At 34.5% G+C, this 17270-nt stretch overlaps 1 protein-coding gene across 1 annotated transcript in view; it reads left to right on the forward strand.

The window, feature by feature from the left end:
- The window catches only part of FAM98B (family with sequence similarity 98 member B), a 32142-nt gene that overhangs the window by 12528 nt on the left and 2344 nt on the right, over window positions 1-17270 (forward strand). Inside the window, exons 4-7 of the mRNA XM_054450650.2 lie at window positions 3594-3772; window positions 6895-6975; window positions 7579-7695; window positions 14707-14874. Coding sequence (XP_054306625.1) covers window positions 3594-3772; window positions 6895-6975; window positions 7579-7695; window positions 14707-14874 — 545 coding nt within the window. The remainder of the gene's footprint in view (window positions 1-3593; window positions 3773-6894; window positions 6976-7578; window positions 7696-14706; window positions 14875-17270) is intronic.

Genomic DNA, 17270 nt, shown 5'->3' on the forward strand with positions numbered 1-17270 from the left:
AGTTAGTGTTTAATGGGTACAGAATTTCAGTGAGGAAGACGAAAAAGTTCTGAAGATGGATGGTGACGTCATAGAACTGTATACTTAAAAATGATTAAAATGGTAAATTTTATATGTGCAAAAATTACATGCTTATCATAGAAATCTTAGAAAATACATAAAACATAAAGAAGAAAAGCATTTATAATCTCACTCCCTAGAGAGAATATTGTGTCTTTGTTTTCTGTGTACATACACACACACACTCACACTCGCACTCACTCTTAAATAAGATTAAGATCCTGTTTCAGATCCTTCTCCTCCTCCTCTTCATTTGATGTGACGTTTTTCTCTTTATTTCCCTATCACTTTTTTTTTTGAAAAACTAAATTGGCTCTGCTATTGACATAACATTATGTGTAATAGATTTCAAATTTGGAGGTATTTGGATTTTTTTCTATTTTAAAATGATTTCCTTGTTTATATTTTTGCTTACTTAGACAAAGATTATGAACATTTAAAATAGTCTCTGGTCTAGATGTATATTGCCATATTTTGCTCCAGGAAGGTTATACCAATTCACAGTCTTACCAGCATCTAGTCTTTCTTCAGTTTGACTGTTTTAATCATATTGATGTAATAAGCTTCTTCATGTTCTTTTTGAAAGTGTTTGCAACATGTATAAAATTAAAAGGGCCAAATTCTATACTATGTAAAGAGCTTTTATAAACCAACAGGAAAAAGATAAAAATTCACTGGGAAAATGTGTAAAATACATAAGACATGAACATGCATTCTACAGAAAAAATTTTTTTAACTGCTTCTAAGCATGACAAGATGCACAATATCACTTATGACAGGATACCATTTTTCACTCAAAAAATCATAATAGAAGTTTGGGGGAGTAAGCCTTTTCGTATACTACAGACATTAGACTGTGGTGGGAGAATAACTTGTACAGCCTCTTAGGAGGACACATTTTCAATGTCACATTAAAATTCACTTGGCTTTTGGACTTGGCAATTCTTTTGACTTGGCAATTCTTTGTCTATGAATATATATCTATTTCCCCAAGTGTACAAAGATAAATGAAAACCATGTTCATTATGACATTGTAGTAGCAAAAAGACCAGAAACCTGAGTGTCCATAAATATAGATAAATAGAAGTGGTACATTAATGCAGTGATGTCACTAGATAGGTAATAGGAAGAATGCAGATAAATCAAATGTGCTGATGTGAAATTAGCTCTAAGATATGTTGGTAAATACAAAATAAATATACAGAACATGTATAGCACGTTCTTGTTTGTATAAAAGGAACAAAAGCACATAGATGGCTACTAGGTATCTTGAATACACACACACACACATGCCTAAAAGGATACCCAAGAAATTAATGGTGATTGCCTCTGGGAAGGGGGAATTTAAGGATCTGCAAAAGGAAGAAGGCCTAATTTTCCCTGTACTGCTTACTATCTTCATGGATTAGCATCGTAAATGCTAAACTCTTGTTCGTACTATTACATGGAGAAAGCATGTTTCCATAGAGCAAAGGTAGACTTCAGCCAAGGTTCTGTCTAAAATATAAATTTTTGAAAAACTGGTTATCTGTTTTAATCAAGTTTAATCAAGTTTTTATTATGAGATGGGGTCTCACTGTGTTGCCCAGGCTGGAGTGTGATGGTGCGATTGTAGCTCCTCAAACTCTGGAACTCAAGCGATCCTCTCACCTCAGTCTGCATAACTGGGACTACAGGCATACACCACCATGCCTAGCTAATTTTTTAAAAATATTTTGTAAAGATGGGTCTGTGTTGCCCAGGTAGGTCTTAAACTCCTGGGCCCAAGCTGTCCTCCTACCTTAGCCTCCCAAAATACTGGGATTACGAGCCTGAGCCACCATACCTGGTCTTAATGAAGTTTTTAAGTCAGAAGGACCTTAGTATAGTCCTCATAAGGAAAGTTTAATATTGGTCTTAAAGTTTAATAATTGATCTTAATATTTTGGTACTTGACTCTTTAAACTGTCAAGTGTAGACGGCATGGAAAAGTCTTTAAACCAGTGACTCTCAATCTTGCCTGACCTTGGCAATCACACTGGGTCTAAAACAAACCACCACAGATGCCCAACTCCTACTTCTAGATCTACTGTTCAGAATCTCAGAGGATGGGACCCTGGCACCTGTACTTTTAAATTGTTTTTCAGATGTATTTTTGCTCAGCTGAAGTTAAAACTGCTATATTAAATTGTGGCGTTTATGTCTAATTTTAACTAAACAAATAAAAACGAAGTATTTATTTATTTTTTGAGACAGAATCTTGCTCTGTCACCCAGGCTGGAGTGTAATGGCACGATCTCAATTCAGTGCAACCTTCGCCTCCGGGTTCAAGCAATTCTCCTGCCTCAGCCTCCCTAGTAGCTGGGACTACAGGCGCTTGCTGCCACGCCTGGCTAATTTTTGTACTTTTAGTAGAGTTGGGGTTTCACCATGTTGGCCAGGCTGGTCTTAAGCTCCTGACCTCGGGTGATCTGCCTGCTTCAGCTTCCCAAAGTGCTGGGATTATAGGCGTGAGCCACTACGCCCAGCCAAAAACAAAGTCTTACCTACTGTAGTGAAGAGTTTCTTTAAAACAAGACTATAACCATTTAAGATTTTTGAGTAATTTTCTTAAATATGGCTATTGAAAGGATTAGATGAAACGGTGAAAGTAAAGGGACTTGTAAACAGTTTGGGGCGGTTTATCCTGACTCAAATTGCTGTATGTGCTTATAGATCAGTTAGAGCTATATGTTCTCCCCTGACCTGCGTGCTCTGTACATATAAGACAGAGAATAATTTATCAGAGTCTTACACATTCTTATCTGTTCTTAAATTGTTGATTTGGTGGTGGGTCTCAACTACTGGATTTTATACTCTTTGAGGGTAGGCATCATATCTTCCTTGACTTGGCATCCCCATTGTTCACACCATTCCTGGCTCAGAACAGGTCCTTGGTAAACATGTACTTATTGAAATAGCAATCTGGATCATTTAATATGTTAATTAAAATCGAACTGAAACCAGCTAGTGTGAAATCAAAGAGAATAAAATAAACTATTTCTCTTTTTCCTGGTAGTATTAAGTAAATTCATTTTAGTTTTTCGCTTGTAGTGCCCTTTTTTTTTGTACCCATTCATCTGTTTCAAACTAAGGTTAAACCTCTCTAGGTAAAGTAGATGAAAGTTACGCTGCTGTTTTCTGGGGACTTGTATCTTTGCCTGCTTAACTCCAGTAGGAGCTGCTAGGGCTTCTCCAGTGTGAAAAGAACCAACCATTTAAAGTGGCATTGACAGTGTAAATGCATTTAATAGGGTGTCTATTTTATATAGCTTTAGTTAGTTGTTTTTTCTCATTTCATTTAAAAAAAAAGTAACACTTGCCATGGACTAGGGAATCACTTCGTTTATAAGTGTACAGTGTTCTACAACTGTTGGTGTTGTTCTTTGGGTCTTTGTAAGTTGGCATTATTGGTATTAATTGATACTTGTTTTAAGTGAATAAATAATTTCAGTAAAATATTTTAAGAGATTCTTATACATGTATTAACATTATTTATTTTCTCTTTATTGTAGTATTTTTAAGTACAGAACTTCAAGCTTCACAGATATTACAGAACAAGAAACATAAAAATTCTCAATTAGATAAAAATAGTGAAATTTATCAGGAAGTTCAAGCTATGTTTGATACACTTGGTATACCCAAGTCAACAACTTCTGACATTCCGCATATGCTAAACCAGGTGGAGTCAAAGGTATTATCTTTGTTTTATTTTCTCCAAAATTCAACTGAATGCTAACATGTAAGTGCTACATTAAAAATGAAACTATTCCCTATAATTATGAGGTATACATTTTATTTCAAGAGTTTATCTTCATATAAACCCAGTTTTGGATTCAGACTTAACAGGCATGTGACCTAATCTGTCAATAGCTAATATTCAGGAATCAAATCTTAATGAGTTACTGGTCTTCAGCTTTGCCAGAGTTTACCATGATAGAAATCACTTAGCAAATTTAAGGATCACTTTCTTAACCAGGGTTGTAACGTAGTATAAGAAAGAAAGAAAGAAGTAGAAGTAGAGTTATCCTACAAAGTCAAAGGAAACTAAACTTTTTTAAAAATGGATGTTAATAGAATTGCAGAGTGGTTTCTTTGGCAGTGAGCATGCACAGTTTTTGGTGGATAAATGTTTAGTAAGAGTAAGTGCATTATATAATGAATGGAAGAATGTATTAATTAGTACCCTGATGGGGGTAGTTAAAAACAACTACAAACTATGTACCTTATGTACTTTGGCATTTTCTTTTTCAATTACTAAACAACGCTTGTTCCCTGTCAAGCCATATATTAGAGAGGATGCTACTCTCACAGACCAAATTCTGGCCTAGTTCCTGGGTTTCATTTGTTAAATATGCAGTCCTCTAGGGGAAGAATACAGGTTTCATTTTAAAGGAAAATAAAATTCTTGCCTAACCTTCAAGAATAAGTACATAACTCCATTTTTAGACACAGAGCCTTAAATTAAATCCTTGTTCAGTAAAGATCTCTTTTGCGTTGATAATTTATGAACTGAAAAATAAGGTTTGTCTTAATGTAAGAGAATTATAGTATCATTAAGATAAAAACAGAATATTAAAAAAATTTTTTTTGGTAGAACTTGCAAACCAGAGAGTAAGTCTGTGAAAATCAGCTCAAGAACATTCTTATAGAGTTAACAAGTTACTCTTCAGAATTTTTTTCTGTTTTCCTCTGGATGAAGACTGATCTGGGGTTGCCTAAATTTTCTGGGACTATTTCAAATTGAGACAGATTTCTGAGCTCATTATAATTTTCTAGTGCTTCTCAAAGAGGCTATTCCGTTTTATGGTTTTTATTTAGTATTAACAACATTCTCAATTACCTCTTTGCCCTACTTGAAGTAGTCTGTAATGCCTAGGTTCAAATACTGGCATACTAATTGTAAGGTAGTTGTTACTATGGCCATCTTGGCTAAATATTTACTTAAAAGGTCTTCCTACTCTATTCAGTTTTTAACCAAAAGTAAAAATTTTCATGTTTTCTTTCTTCTGCATGTGATGTGTCCAGAAGACACTTTGTTACCATTGGGGAAGGAAAGTATTATTTTCTAACTTCAAGTTGTTCAAATGTGTATTTATAGTGGTATAATTACAACAAATATATAGTGGTGGTATAATAACAGCAAATATATAGCATTCACTGTTCTAAATGTTTACATGTAATAACTCACTTAATTCTCACATCACCCATGTGAGGTGGTTCTAAATGTTTACATGTAATAACTCAATTCTCACATCACCCATGGTTATGGGTAATACATCACCCCTGTGTTGTATTACCTAGACAACCATGTGAGGAAACTGAGGTACTGAAAGATCTAATAAGTTAAACAAGCAAATTTCTAAATGGTGGTAGACCTGAGGTTTAAACCCAGGTAGGCAACCTCCAGAGCCTGTGCCCTTAACTTACTCTATAACAAGTGATTTTCAGATTTATTAAAACTATTACGTAATGTTGGAATCCTAGGAATGGAGCTGAATGCGATTACACATAACAAACTACAAGTATACATTGAGAATTCCTCTGGAGTAAGGAGTTACAAGTCATACTTTTTATAATGTATGAAAAAACCTAAAATTGGAGATATTTACAACAGTTGGAGAATCTACAGAAATGGTCCATTTTAAGAAAATAAATTAATAATTTCTTTAAAATATGTACAAATTGTATCAGTAGAGAAATTGTATCATTGTAGATGTAGATTTGCTGTGAAGCTACTAAAGCTGAAGTTTTGGGGTCTCTCATTTGCACAGGTTCTTTCTAAGCTAATTTTTTAAAAACACCATTTTTGAAATGTAATCATGCCATAAAGTTTGCCCATTTTAAGTATATATATATAGTTCAGTGAATTTTAGTATATTTACAGAGTTAAACAGCCATCACCAAACTCTTGAATTTAGAGCTTTTCCATCACCCTCAGAAGAAACCTCAACTGTGCCCATTTACAGTTACTCCACATTACAACCCCAGCTTCCAAGCTAATTTTGAATTCTTTCCTTAAAGAGTGCCCCCAACATTAAATAAGCTTCATGCTCCTTAAAATCTGAACTGCCCTTGGTTGTTTCCTTTGGTTACCTTGTAAAAAAAAAACTGTAAATATTTCATTTGGTTTTGTAAATATTTTATTTAGCTAATGATGGATTCTCCAGTCAGGAAGGTAAATTAATCCTTTAGTTAGGAGGATAAATTACTGAACGACCCTGATATTGCTAAAGGAAAAGTAAATGCCTAATATCTTGTTTATCAAAATAAAAATGTTTCAAGTAATTTAAATTAGGGGCTTTGCACAAGTAATGAAAATATGTATGTGATGACTGTAATTGAGAGAGATGGCTTGCTCCCTTATGTTGTCTTGCTGAACAATGAAACGAGAATACTTACAACTGGAATGTGTACGTAGCATTTATTTGAGAAAAATAAATGTGCTGGTTAAAGGTTTTAGTATCCTTTTGAAAATTTACTAGGAAGTAAGAAAGTGCTATCTTAAGTAGGAACTCCAAAGTTATTTCATTAAGACACAGATTCTCATAGTAGAACCTAGGTACTTCTGTAGCTGTCTGTGTATGTTCGTTCTTACGCTGGGAAAGAATGTGCTCTATAGCTTGAATGAATATAATGTGCTTTTTTGAAAAAGATACTCTGTATTGTAGTGGTATTCTGGTGTGTGATGGTATATTTTAATTATGTCACTTTAATATTTTATTCTGTAGTGTTCAGAGCGATACTTTAAACAAGCATAAGATTGTTTTAAATTAGGAATATACATTTTTCACAATCTTTTATATTTACTTTTAGGTGAAAGATGTTCTCTCAAAGGTCCAGAAAAATCATGTGGGAAAACCACTGCTGAAAATTGATTTAAATTCAGAACAGGCGGTAAATCCCCCTTTTTGTTATTAGTTTTATGTAATTAAATTAGTGAATATGACTTAATTTTATAAATGAACATCTATTTTGGAATATGTAGCATGCATATATTATTTTGTAGAATTAAAATTGATTGATATTCTGGAGTAATATGTCCTAACATTTCTTTAGTTAAATTATTAATTAATTTTTAAAAATACCTGGCTGAGGATATTGATAGTGCTCAATGTGCTAGCACAGTTGTGACTTGAAAAGAACAGAGGCTCAAAGCCAGCAAGATGAGTTATTGGTATTTTCTTTCCTTATTGGTCCAGACTGCTTAGCAGGTAAATGTTTTACTTAAATTAACAAATTTGATTGTAGATAAAGTATACTCTACCAACGGGTGGAGTTTAATTTGTATGTTTAATGTCTTCTGGATATCATAAATGTTCTTTCAATTATGCTTTAGTATTTAAATAATTTACCATAAAGTCTCATGGGAACAGAAAATGGTCAGTAAGTACAATATCTTTTGACTCAGTGGGACGTACTTAGCACAATTTTCAGATTTCTTTTCTTTGCAGAATGAAAGAATCTAAAGTTTATTATTTTTGTTTCCAAATTTTTTAGGAACAACTGGAAAGAATCAATGATGCTCTTTCCTGTGAATATGAGTGCCGCCGACGAATGTTAATGAAACGATTAGATGTGACTGTACAGTCCTTTGGATGGTCTGATAGAGCAAAGGTAAGGCTGTTTTCCCATATGTGTCCTGTAGGTGGTAGCCTATAACAGCTCTTCTGGCTTGCTTGTCTGTTATATAACCATGCCACATTTGTACTTCATCACTATCTCAACTACATGCCCAGGCCAACTACTGGTTTTACAAGATGAACCTGGTCTTGTATAAATCCCTGTTGCATATAACTTAATTTCTCCCCACATTTTTGACATTTGTTTTAAACTCATAGATATTGTGATTTATGCCAGGATATGCATAAAAGAAGGGGCATCATATGAGATAATGAGATAGATATAGTGAGTAACGTAACAAGAAAGCAGGATATAAGAATAGTTGCAGGTAGCACTGATGCCAACAGGCTTTAAAAGTATCTTAAGGCTGGATGAATATAGAATGTGTTTCAGTTGAAGAGCGGGTTGGGAGGTGAGGGCATTTCCAAATTTGAATCTCTTCAGATAGCTTTCTAAAGAGCTGTCTCCCATCACTCCCATTTTATGCCTTCAATCTGTACCCATGCTTAGTCTGGGATCACTCCTCACCCCCTCTCTCCCTACCCTGCATCATTGCCTGGAAACTCTCCAGGCAGTAAGCTGAGACAATTATAGGGCTTCTCCTCATTTAGGGATCATTGTCCTGTGTTCCTTGATGTCCAGTGTCTGACTATCATTGGTTCACATCACATGGGTTATCCAGTTTTTTAGTTGTTTCAGGTGGGAGAGTTAATCTGGTGCCGATTACTGTATCTTGATTGCAAGTGGAATTTCAGGTATTATTATTTTTACATTTTTTGAATTAACTGGGCAGTTCTATTCCATGCTAGATCAGTTGGGGTCACTTATGCCAGCAGTTCCCAACCTTTTTGGCACCAGGGACTGGTTTCGTGGAAAACAGTTTTTCCATGGAGGGCTGGGGGGCAGGGCGATGGTTTTGGCATGAAACTGTTCCACCTCAGATCATCAGGCATTAGCTTCTCCTAAGTGTGGTGCTTCTGTTACCTTCTTGTCTTTCACATGATGTCTCTTTCCATGTGATGTATTAGTTTCCTATGGCTGCTGTGAAAGTTTACCACAAATTTAGTAGCTTAAGTAATACAGATTTATTCTCTTAAAATTTGGAGATGAGCAGTCCTAAAGTGAAGGTATTGGCAGGGTTGCATTCTTCCTGGATCCTTTAGGGGAGAATCTGTTTCCTTGCATTTCCTAGCTTCTAAATGCCACCTGTATAGTTTAGCTGTTGGCTTCATCTCCTCTCTTCAGAGCCAGTAGCCCAGTAGAATCTTCCAGCCTTTCTCTCTCTCTCTGCTTCCATTGTCATATCGCCTTCTGTCTCTGACACTCCTGTCTCTCCCTTATGGGAACCCCTGTGATTATGTTAGGCCCACACAGATAATACAGAATAACCTCTCCATCTGAAGATGTTTAACTTAATCATACCTGCATCTGCAAGGTAACATTCACAGGTTCCAGGAATTAGGATGTGGACCTCTTTGGAGGGCTAGTCAGCCTACAAAGGGGCTTCTAAATGAATTTTATTTTTTCTTGCATTGTATTTCTGCAATATGATAAAATGCTTTTTTTTTTTAAAAACTATACTTTAAAAAATTAGGTCTTCTAATGAGTTCTCCATTTTCTGTATACTTTTTCTCTCAGAAACTTGCATCCACTTACTGCAGTTTTGCTGTTTGCTTGGCTATCCTTCGCTGCTCTACTACCTTCTAGATCCCATGGCTCACTCTTTGTTTATCCCCTTGTTCTGCTGTAGGAAATCCACAAGTAATTTCCAAACAAGGAGTGCATAGGAGGTGATTTTTGTCAATCTCTTTGCATTTTGAAAATGTTTAGTCTGCTTTCACATTTGAATATAAAATTCTAGGTTGAAAATGTATTTCTCTAAGAATATTGAAGGCATTGCTTCATCGTTTTCAAGTATTTAGTGCTGCTATTAAGAAAACTGACTCCATTCTCTGTGTTTTTGTGTGACCTGTTATGTTTCTCTGTAAGCTTTTGGGCTCTTTATCCTTGGAGTTCTGAAATTGCACAATATGTGTTGGTCTGAGTTTTTTTTTCATTCATTGTGCCCTACTAGATGGACCTTTCGATATGTAGACTGTTTTAGCTTTTATATTTTCCTTTATTAATTTTTCCCTTTTGTTTTCTTTATTCTCTTTCTGAAATGCTTTAGTCAGATATTAAACATTCTAGATAGACTCGCTTAAGTTTTTTATTTTTTCCTCTCATTTTCTCTCTCCCTTTTTTGATTCAGTTTCTCAGAAATGTTTTTAACTTTATTTTATACTTGGTGTTGAATTTTTGTTTCTGCAATTATTTTTAAAATTTCCATAAATTCTTTTTGATTCTTGATTTTTTAAAAATATTTTTTGGTATGCTATCAGCTTGATTAAAGATAGAAACTTTGCTTTTTTTTTTTTTTTGCTTTCAATTATCTGTTTCCTCTAGCATAATTTTTTGTTTATTTGTTTTTCTTGGTCTCTCCCATGTTGGTGGCTTCTTCAGCTGCCCGGTAGTTTTTGGCTGTCCATATTTAAGAGTAAAGCACTGGCTGGCCATGGTAGTGTGTGCCTATAGTCCCAGCTACTCAGGAGGCTGGGGCTGGGGCGGGTGGATTGCTTGAGCCCAGGAGTTTGAGGCTGCAGTGAGCTATAATCATGCCACTGCACTACAGCTTGGGCGACAGAGCAAGACTCTGTCTCTAATGATAAAGGCAGTTGGGGTTGGGGGGCAGGTGCTGTGCTCACACCTATAATCTCAACACTTTGGGAGGTTGAGCTGGGAGGATTACTTGAGGCCAGGAGTTCAAAACCAGCCTGATCAACCTAGCGAGTCACAGTCTCTTAAAACAAAAAAAAAGAGGAAAGCACTATAAAGCCTGTTGGGAACTACAGTCGTTATTAGGGATCATTAATGTCAGGTTTTGGAGCTGGCCGATGTGCTGTGGCAATTCTTAATGCCAACGTGTAGTCTTTGTAGCTGCTCATTTTCTCAGGAAGATAAACCTCATTTTTTTTTTCCTATATACTGTATTTTTCTTTGTCCAGGAAAGGAGTAAGCAGCATGTCACCAGGGGTTGGAGGGATGGACTATTTTACAAATAGACTTTGAGTGTTTTGAAATGGTGGTTCCCTTTTTATCTGTCTCTCTTTCATTCTCCTTGTCATAGGATATATGTACCTTTTATAATTTAGTGTCTTCAGTATGATTCATTTACTTAGAAATCCTCCCTCATGTGTTTTACATAGAGTCCCTTTCCAAACACCTGACAGATACAGAAAAGTGAAGAGTGATTAGAACAGGGATTGAAGACTATCATTCATGCATTTTCTTTAATAAACATTCAGCACTTTGTATATGTCAGGTACTATGTACCTGGTTCAGGATGAACATCTTAGTACTCCCTATGATTAGGTATAGAAGATTTGTGTGTGTAATATCTAATCAGCTTCTTGGGTGGTTAAAGCCTGATTCACTTCTTTATGTGCACCAGGATAAACTCCAGGGATGTCTGTGTATTTCATTGGAGTAACTGCTTTGTGCAAGAAGCTCGAGTGCTGTTAAGAGCTATAAGTTACCAACGAAGTAGATGACATGATTGCTTACCTCAAGAAATGGAATAGAGTTCAGATGTGTGGGAAGCACCAGCATTACTGAGCTCTGGAAACTTAAATAGAGGTTGTATGTATGTTGAGTCTCCAGTTTAACCTAACAGAATTTTAATGAGAAAAAAGAACGTAGGAATATTAGGCAAATTGCGAAGGGTAGTTGCATTAAAATTGTCTTAACGTACTTTGATATTTTCAATGTTGGCATTAAGATTACAGAGAAATCCAAAATAAATGAGTTTTGATATATTCTTTCAACATTCAGTGACATAGATTCATGGGCATGTTTGACCCCTTAACTGGACTTAAATGGGAGCTTTGAGCAAATATTCCTTTAGGAAATATCTTGATATTTTATCTTCTCATGTTGGTCTTTTTTCTTCATGTTTTAGGACAAGGAGGTTGTGTTTTTGTTTTTTTCTTATTTGGGAAAGTTTTTAAAAATATATTTTCCTTAGACTATGGATCAGTTTTAGCCTTTCATTTGGTCTTTTTCAATTGATTATATGATTATATGCATTTGTATACTAAGTTTTCTTTTCTTGTTGAATTTATTATATCTTTATCATTTTCTCCCTATATTCATGATAGAAAAATGTGTCTGATATTGTTGAGGGACTGTCATCAACTTTGTTTTACAGCAGTTTAAATCTTTGCACAGTATTTTGTTATATGCATATATATATACTGTATTGATAGACACTGAGGTTTTCTCTAATTTTGTCTCTTTGACTCTGTAATAAAATCCTTGACAGCTAAATTTTTGTTCATGTCCATGATGTATTCCTAAAAGTGAACTATTTGATTAAGGGAAATGATTTTAAGGCTGTTGATGCATACTCCAGAATTGCCCTTCAAAAAGATTATAGTCATTTATTAAAAAGGTTATGTAGTTTCTTTTCTTCACTGTTTTGCTAGTATTGAGATAATATTGTGAATGTAATTTTATAGCTTGCTTTTTCACTAAATATATTGTAACCATTTTCCAATATCTCTAAAAACTCTATTTTAGTACCCTTTTTAAAATTAATTTTTAATTTTTTTGAGATATAATTAACATAAAATTTACCATTTTATTTTTATTTTTGAGTTGTAGTCTTGTTGTTGCCCAGGCTGGAGTGCAGTGCCATCATCATAGCTCACTGCAACTCACTGGAGGGTCAAGTGATCCTCCCACTGCGGCCTTTGCTCAGGCAGCTGGGATTACAGACGTGTGCCACCACACCTAGCTAATTAAAAATTTTGTTTTATTTTTTATAGAGACAGGGTTTTGCAACGTTGCCCAGGCTGGTCTCAAACTCCTGGCCTCAAGTAATCCTCCCACTTCAGCCTCCCAAAGTGCTGAGATTACAGGAGTGAGCCACTGTGCCTGGCCAAAATATACCATTTTAAAGTGTACAATTCAGTGGTTTTTAGTCTGTTCACTATGTTGTGTAACCCTATATGTAATTCCATAACACTTCCATCATCCCAAAATGACATAGCTACCTCTCAGCAGTCATTCCCAGTACTCCCTACCTCCATGCCCTGGCAACCATTACTATAATATACTTTATGTTTCCATGGATTTGCCTGTCTGGACATTTCATATAAATGGAATCATACAATATGTGGCTTCTCCATCTGGCTTTGATTTAGCATAATGTTTCCAAGGTTTATTCACGTCATAGCATGTAACAGTACTAAATTTCTTTCAGTATCCTTCTTATGGCTGCATTATATTTTATCATTTAGTGATTCAATAATTTACTTCTCTTATTTTATACATTTTTTTCTATATTAACAATACCAGGCATGTTTCTATGTATAATTTTTATATATAAATTTCAAAGTAAAATTTTAAGGTGGATTCCTTAAAGGAAATTTACTGCGTCAAAGGTTTTGCCTCTTAATGCTCTCACTTCCCGTGGCCAAATTGTTTTCCACTTAAGTTTATATGAATTTAAACTCCTACCAGTAAGGTAAATGAAATGTTGTCTCACTTTAGCCTCTTTATTGCTAACTTGATGTTAAAAAGACTAACTTGTTTTGTCTGTTCTTATTATTGACAAAGTTGAACTGTTTTCATAAGCTTATTAATTTGAATTTCCTTTTTTTTAACTTCTATTTATATGTCTTGTCATTTTTTTTTCCTATAGAATTCTGTTTTCTTTTTGTGTTTGAGCTTTTTATATATAAAGGAAGTTTGCTGGTTGAATTATTTGTTGAAAATATTTTCCCCAGTTGTCATTAGATGTTGTTTTATATCTTTTGAAGTACAGAAATTTTAATTTTTATAATGTAGTTGTTTTTAAATTGAAAATTAAACCTCAAACAATTAACTTTTTATTCTCTTTGGAATTCCCTTTGTTATATGGTATGCTGTATTATTGTTATTATTACAGATAGCCACCAGGTCATTCCAGCACCATTTAAAAGATAATCCTTTCCTTTTCTCGTTGATCTGTGATGTCTCCTTTATCATTTATTGCATTCATAGATTTATGAGGCTCTGAGTCTCAATGTACTATTTCATCAATCTGTTTTTTTTTCTCCCAAGTTCTAGTTAATTAGATGGAGGTAGGATAGCAAACTGTTATCTATACTAGACCTGTGCTTGGGGGTCAGGTAGACCTTTGTTAGTAAGTGGGCAGAGCTAGGATTCTCTCTATATTTTGGGGAAACTAACTTAAGCTTTCTATGCCTAATTTTTTTTTTTCCATCTGCAAAAGGGGATAATAAAAACCAACCACTCTAAAAGGATATTTTGAGGATTAAAGAAATAATGCCTTACTAAGTGAACAGCATCCTGGCACATTTAATAAGTTCTCATTAAATGTTAACTGATAAGATGATAATTTTGTATTATAGCATATTAGTATTTGGTAGGATTATATTTCAAAATGCTTTTAGTTATTCTGGCATATTGAGTTTCTGGATTTAACTTTAGATTTTTTTTTCATTCTCTCAAAAACTATTTATATAGGATTATAAGTTAATTTGGGGGAAAACTGACAATAATATTTGATGTTCCCATACAGAAACTTGGTATTTCTATTTCTTACCATTTATGCAAGTTTTCCTTTTGTTTTTGCAAGATTTACTGATGTTTCCCTTTTAAATGTCCTGTATGTGGTTTTGGTAAAACTATTTTTTAGGTATTTTTTGTTAATATGTATAAAAATTTTTTTGTTATTTTTTAGCGAGTTGTTGCTGGTAGTTACATATTTTTAACACCTGTTGGTCTATTTTATTTGTTCTAAATTATTCATAAATTCTCAGATATTTGGGTGTTTTTGCTCTTTTCTAACTCCTTGCTTACGCATTATCTCCTTTTCTTTCTTTCTAAAGATTATGATTGTTTTTGCTCTTTCATTAAAATGTACTTTTGTTCCTTTTTTCCTTAACTCTTGTCATTTAGGTAAAAACAGATGATATAGCAAGAATTTATCAGCCTAAGCGTTATGCTTTGTCACCCAAAACAACAATTACAATGGCACATCTACTTGCTGCTCGTGAAGATCTATCCAAGATCATTAGGACAAGTAGTGGCACCAGCCGGGAGAAGACCGCATGTGCCATTAATAAGGTTGGTGTTTCTTTCAGCACAGTGGAAAGTGAATTGCTAATATCTTACTTAATGTTTTTATAGATTTTAGTCTATTTTTCTTTCATGTCCTGGTAAATGTTTAGAAAAAAGAGTGGCAGGGGGGATCCGTCTAGGCTTAGTTATGTTATTTTTGTGTATGTGTGTGTGTTCACTTGAATTTGTGTATTCATAAATCAAAGTATTTTCTGAATTAGAGGAATTATAAATTGTTTTTGTCAAAGCTTTAGCAAGAATTATCTTCCATCTTTCTAAAAAGCAATCATTTTTTGTCAGTAAGAATCTTTCGGAATTGTTTCAAGTACTGACAGATTAGTTATATCCTTGGTGTAAAGGGAAGAAGAGTTTGTGCTTTAGAGTCAGACCAATCTGGGTTCCCAACCTAGCTCTATCATTTACTTACAGAAATGACCCTGAGCAAGCTACTGAACCTCTTTGAGCTTCTGTTTCCTGATTTGGAGTATACATCCATTTCTCTGACAGTAGTCTGTTTAAACGAGCTCAAGGAGTCTGAGTTTTTCACTTTACAACAGCAATAAAAATAAACTAATTTAGTATGTTTATGTCAGCTTAACTGGCATGTCCTCTTCATTTAGGTAGAGCACTCCATGGCAAACTTTATTACAAAAGAGCAAAAAATCAGAAATAAGGGATTTGGATAATTTTAAAGCATCGCTTCTCACTCAGTGTAACTTGAGATAAAATACCTTTTCAGAGAGATGGTTGTTTTTAAAGTCATTTTGCTAATTATTGCTAAGTTAGGCATCACCAGTGTTTGCCTCTGTGCTTCTACTGTGGCTGAGTCCTATCTTCTGAAAGTGTTCTCTCTTTAAATATATTACCTAACATCTTGCATTGGGTTATAATTTACTCTTGCTGGATCAAGAGTTCTATTTCTGTAAGTAACATTGGCCTTCTCTTCTGAGTTTATAATTTATGGTCTCATTATTTGAGGGTAGTCTTATGATCAGTTCTGGCATCTCCATATGCCCACCAACTTGCCATGTTTGGTAGAGAGACCAGTGAGAATAATAACCAAGAAAGGCTGTTTTTTGGATTTGGTAATTAGGACATCATTGCCATCTTTAAAAGAATGTTGCATACTTAGAACCTTGTCTCACTTTGAGGATATTGCACTTTTTGTCTTTCATTTGTGACATAAATCCTAAACTTGGTTTTGATTGGAGGATCAATGGAAGTGTATAATTAATTGGTCATTTTGGTCGAGGTAGTTGCTGTTTTACTTTCTTTCCTGAAAGGCAGTAGCAGGAAGCTATTGGCTTCCCCTTGTCTGTGGTGAGCAGATGACACCCTTCTTATTGCTATCTTTTCTCTGCTCATGGCATATAAAGCTGCTACTTTTTATAGAAGGTTGGATACTTAAACTCTTCCCTAGTTTATTTTTGAAAAGATTATAAAGCATAGTAAAGGAATTATATCAACTGTGTGTTTTCCTTGTAATAATATGGTACTAGTATCATCACTGAAAGTAAGTGAGCTTAAGTTCCTTAAAAGAAGTAGTTCATTGAGAATCCTTCTCTCTCTTTGCAGTGATACCTGGAATTATAGTTTTTATATCAATCTTTGATCTCATTAAGGTCCTATGTTATATATACTTCATACATTTTTGAAATGAAATGTGCTTAGGAATATAATCTTTTATTGGATAATCAATTACCAAATCAATGGCAATGGAAAGTCCAGAGTTGTTATTGTATAAATGGATATTAAGTTAATGAATGTAAGGCATGTCGTTATATATATAAAAAATGTTTTCCTAAAAGAACTTCTTAGTGAAATGGGTACTACATTTGTTACAGAATTTGCTAAACAAATTTAAGTGAGAAAAAAAATTAAGCCTTTAAGTTTCAGAAATACTCTCTCAGATTGTTTAAAAATAATATATTCTAGGCTGGGTGTGGTGGCTCATGCCTGTAATCCCAGCACTTTGGGAGGCTGAGGCGGGTGGATCACGAGGTCAGGAGATCAAGACCATCCTGGCTAACATGGTGAAACCCCGTCTCCACTAAAAATACAAAAAATTAGCTGGGCGTGGTGGCAGGCGCCTGTAGTCCCAGCTACTCGGGAGGCTGAGGCAGGAGAATGGTGTGAACCCAGGAGGCAGAGCTTGCAGTGAGCTGAGATCATGCCACTGCACTCCAGCCTGGGCGACAGAGCAAGACTCCGTCTCAAAAAAAAAAAAAATATATATATATATATATATGTATGTATTCTAAAGAATTTGTCATGTATCACACATTTTATATTTTTTCATATTTCCTTTTTAAAAATTTTCATTTTTTTCTTTTTTCTTCAGACTTGGTAAACAGGAAGTAAAAAAATTATTTTTTAAATTGAAACACAATAATTGTACATAC

Source organism: Pongo pygmaeus, chromosome 16 (assembly GCF_028885625.2).
Source record: "Pongo pygmaeus isolate AG05252 chromosome 16, NHGRI_mPonPyg2-v2.0_pri, whole genome shotgun sequence".
NCBI classification, from domain to species: Eukaryota; Metazoa; Chordata; class Mammalia; order Primates; family Hominidae; genus Pongo; species Pongo pygmaeus.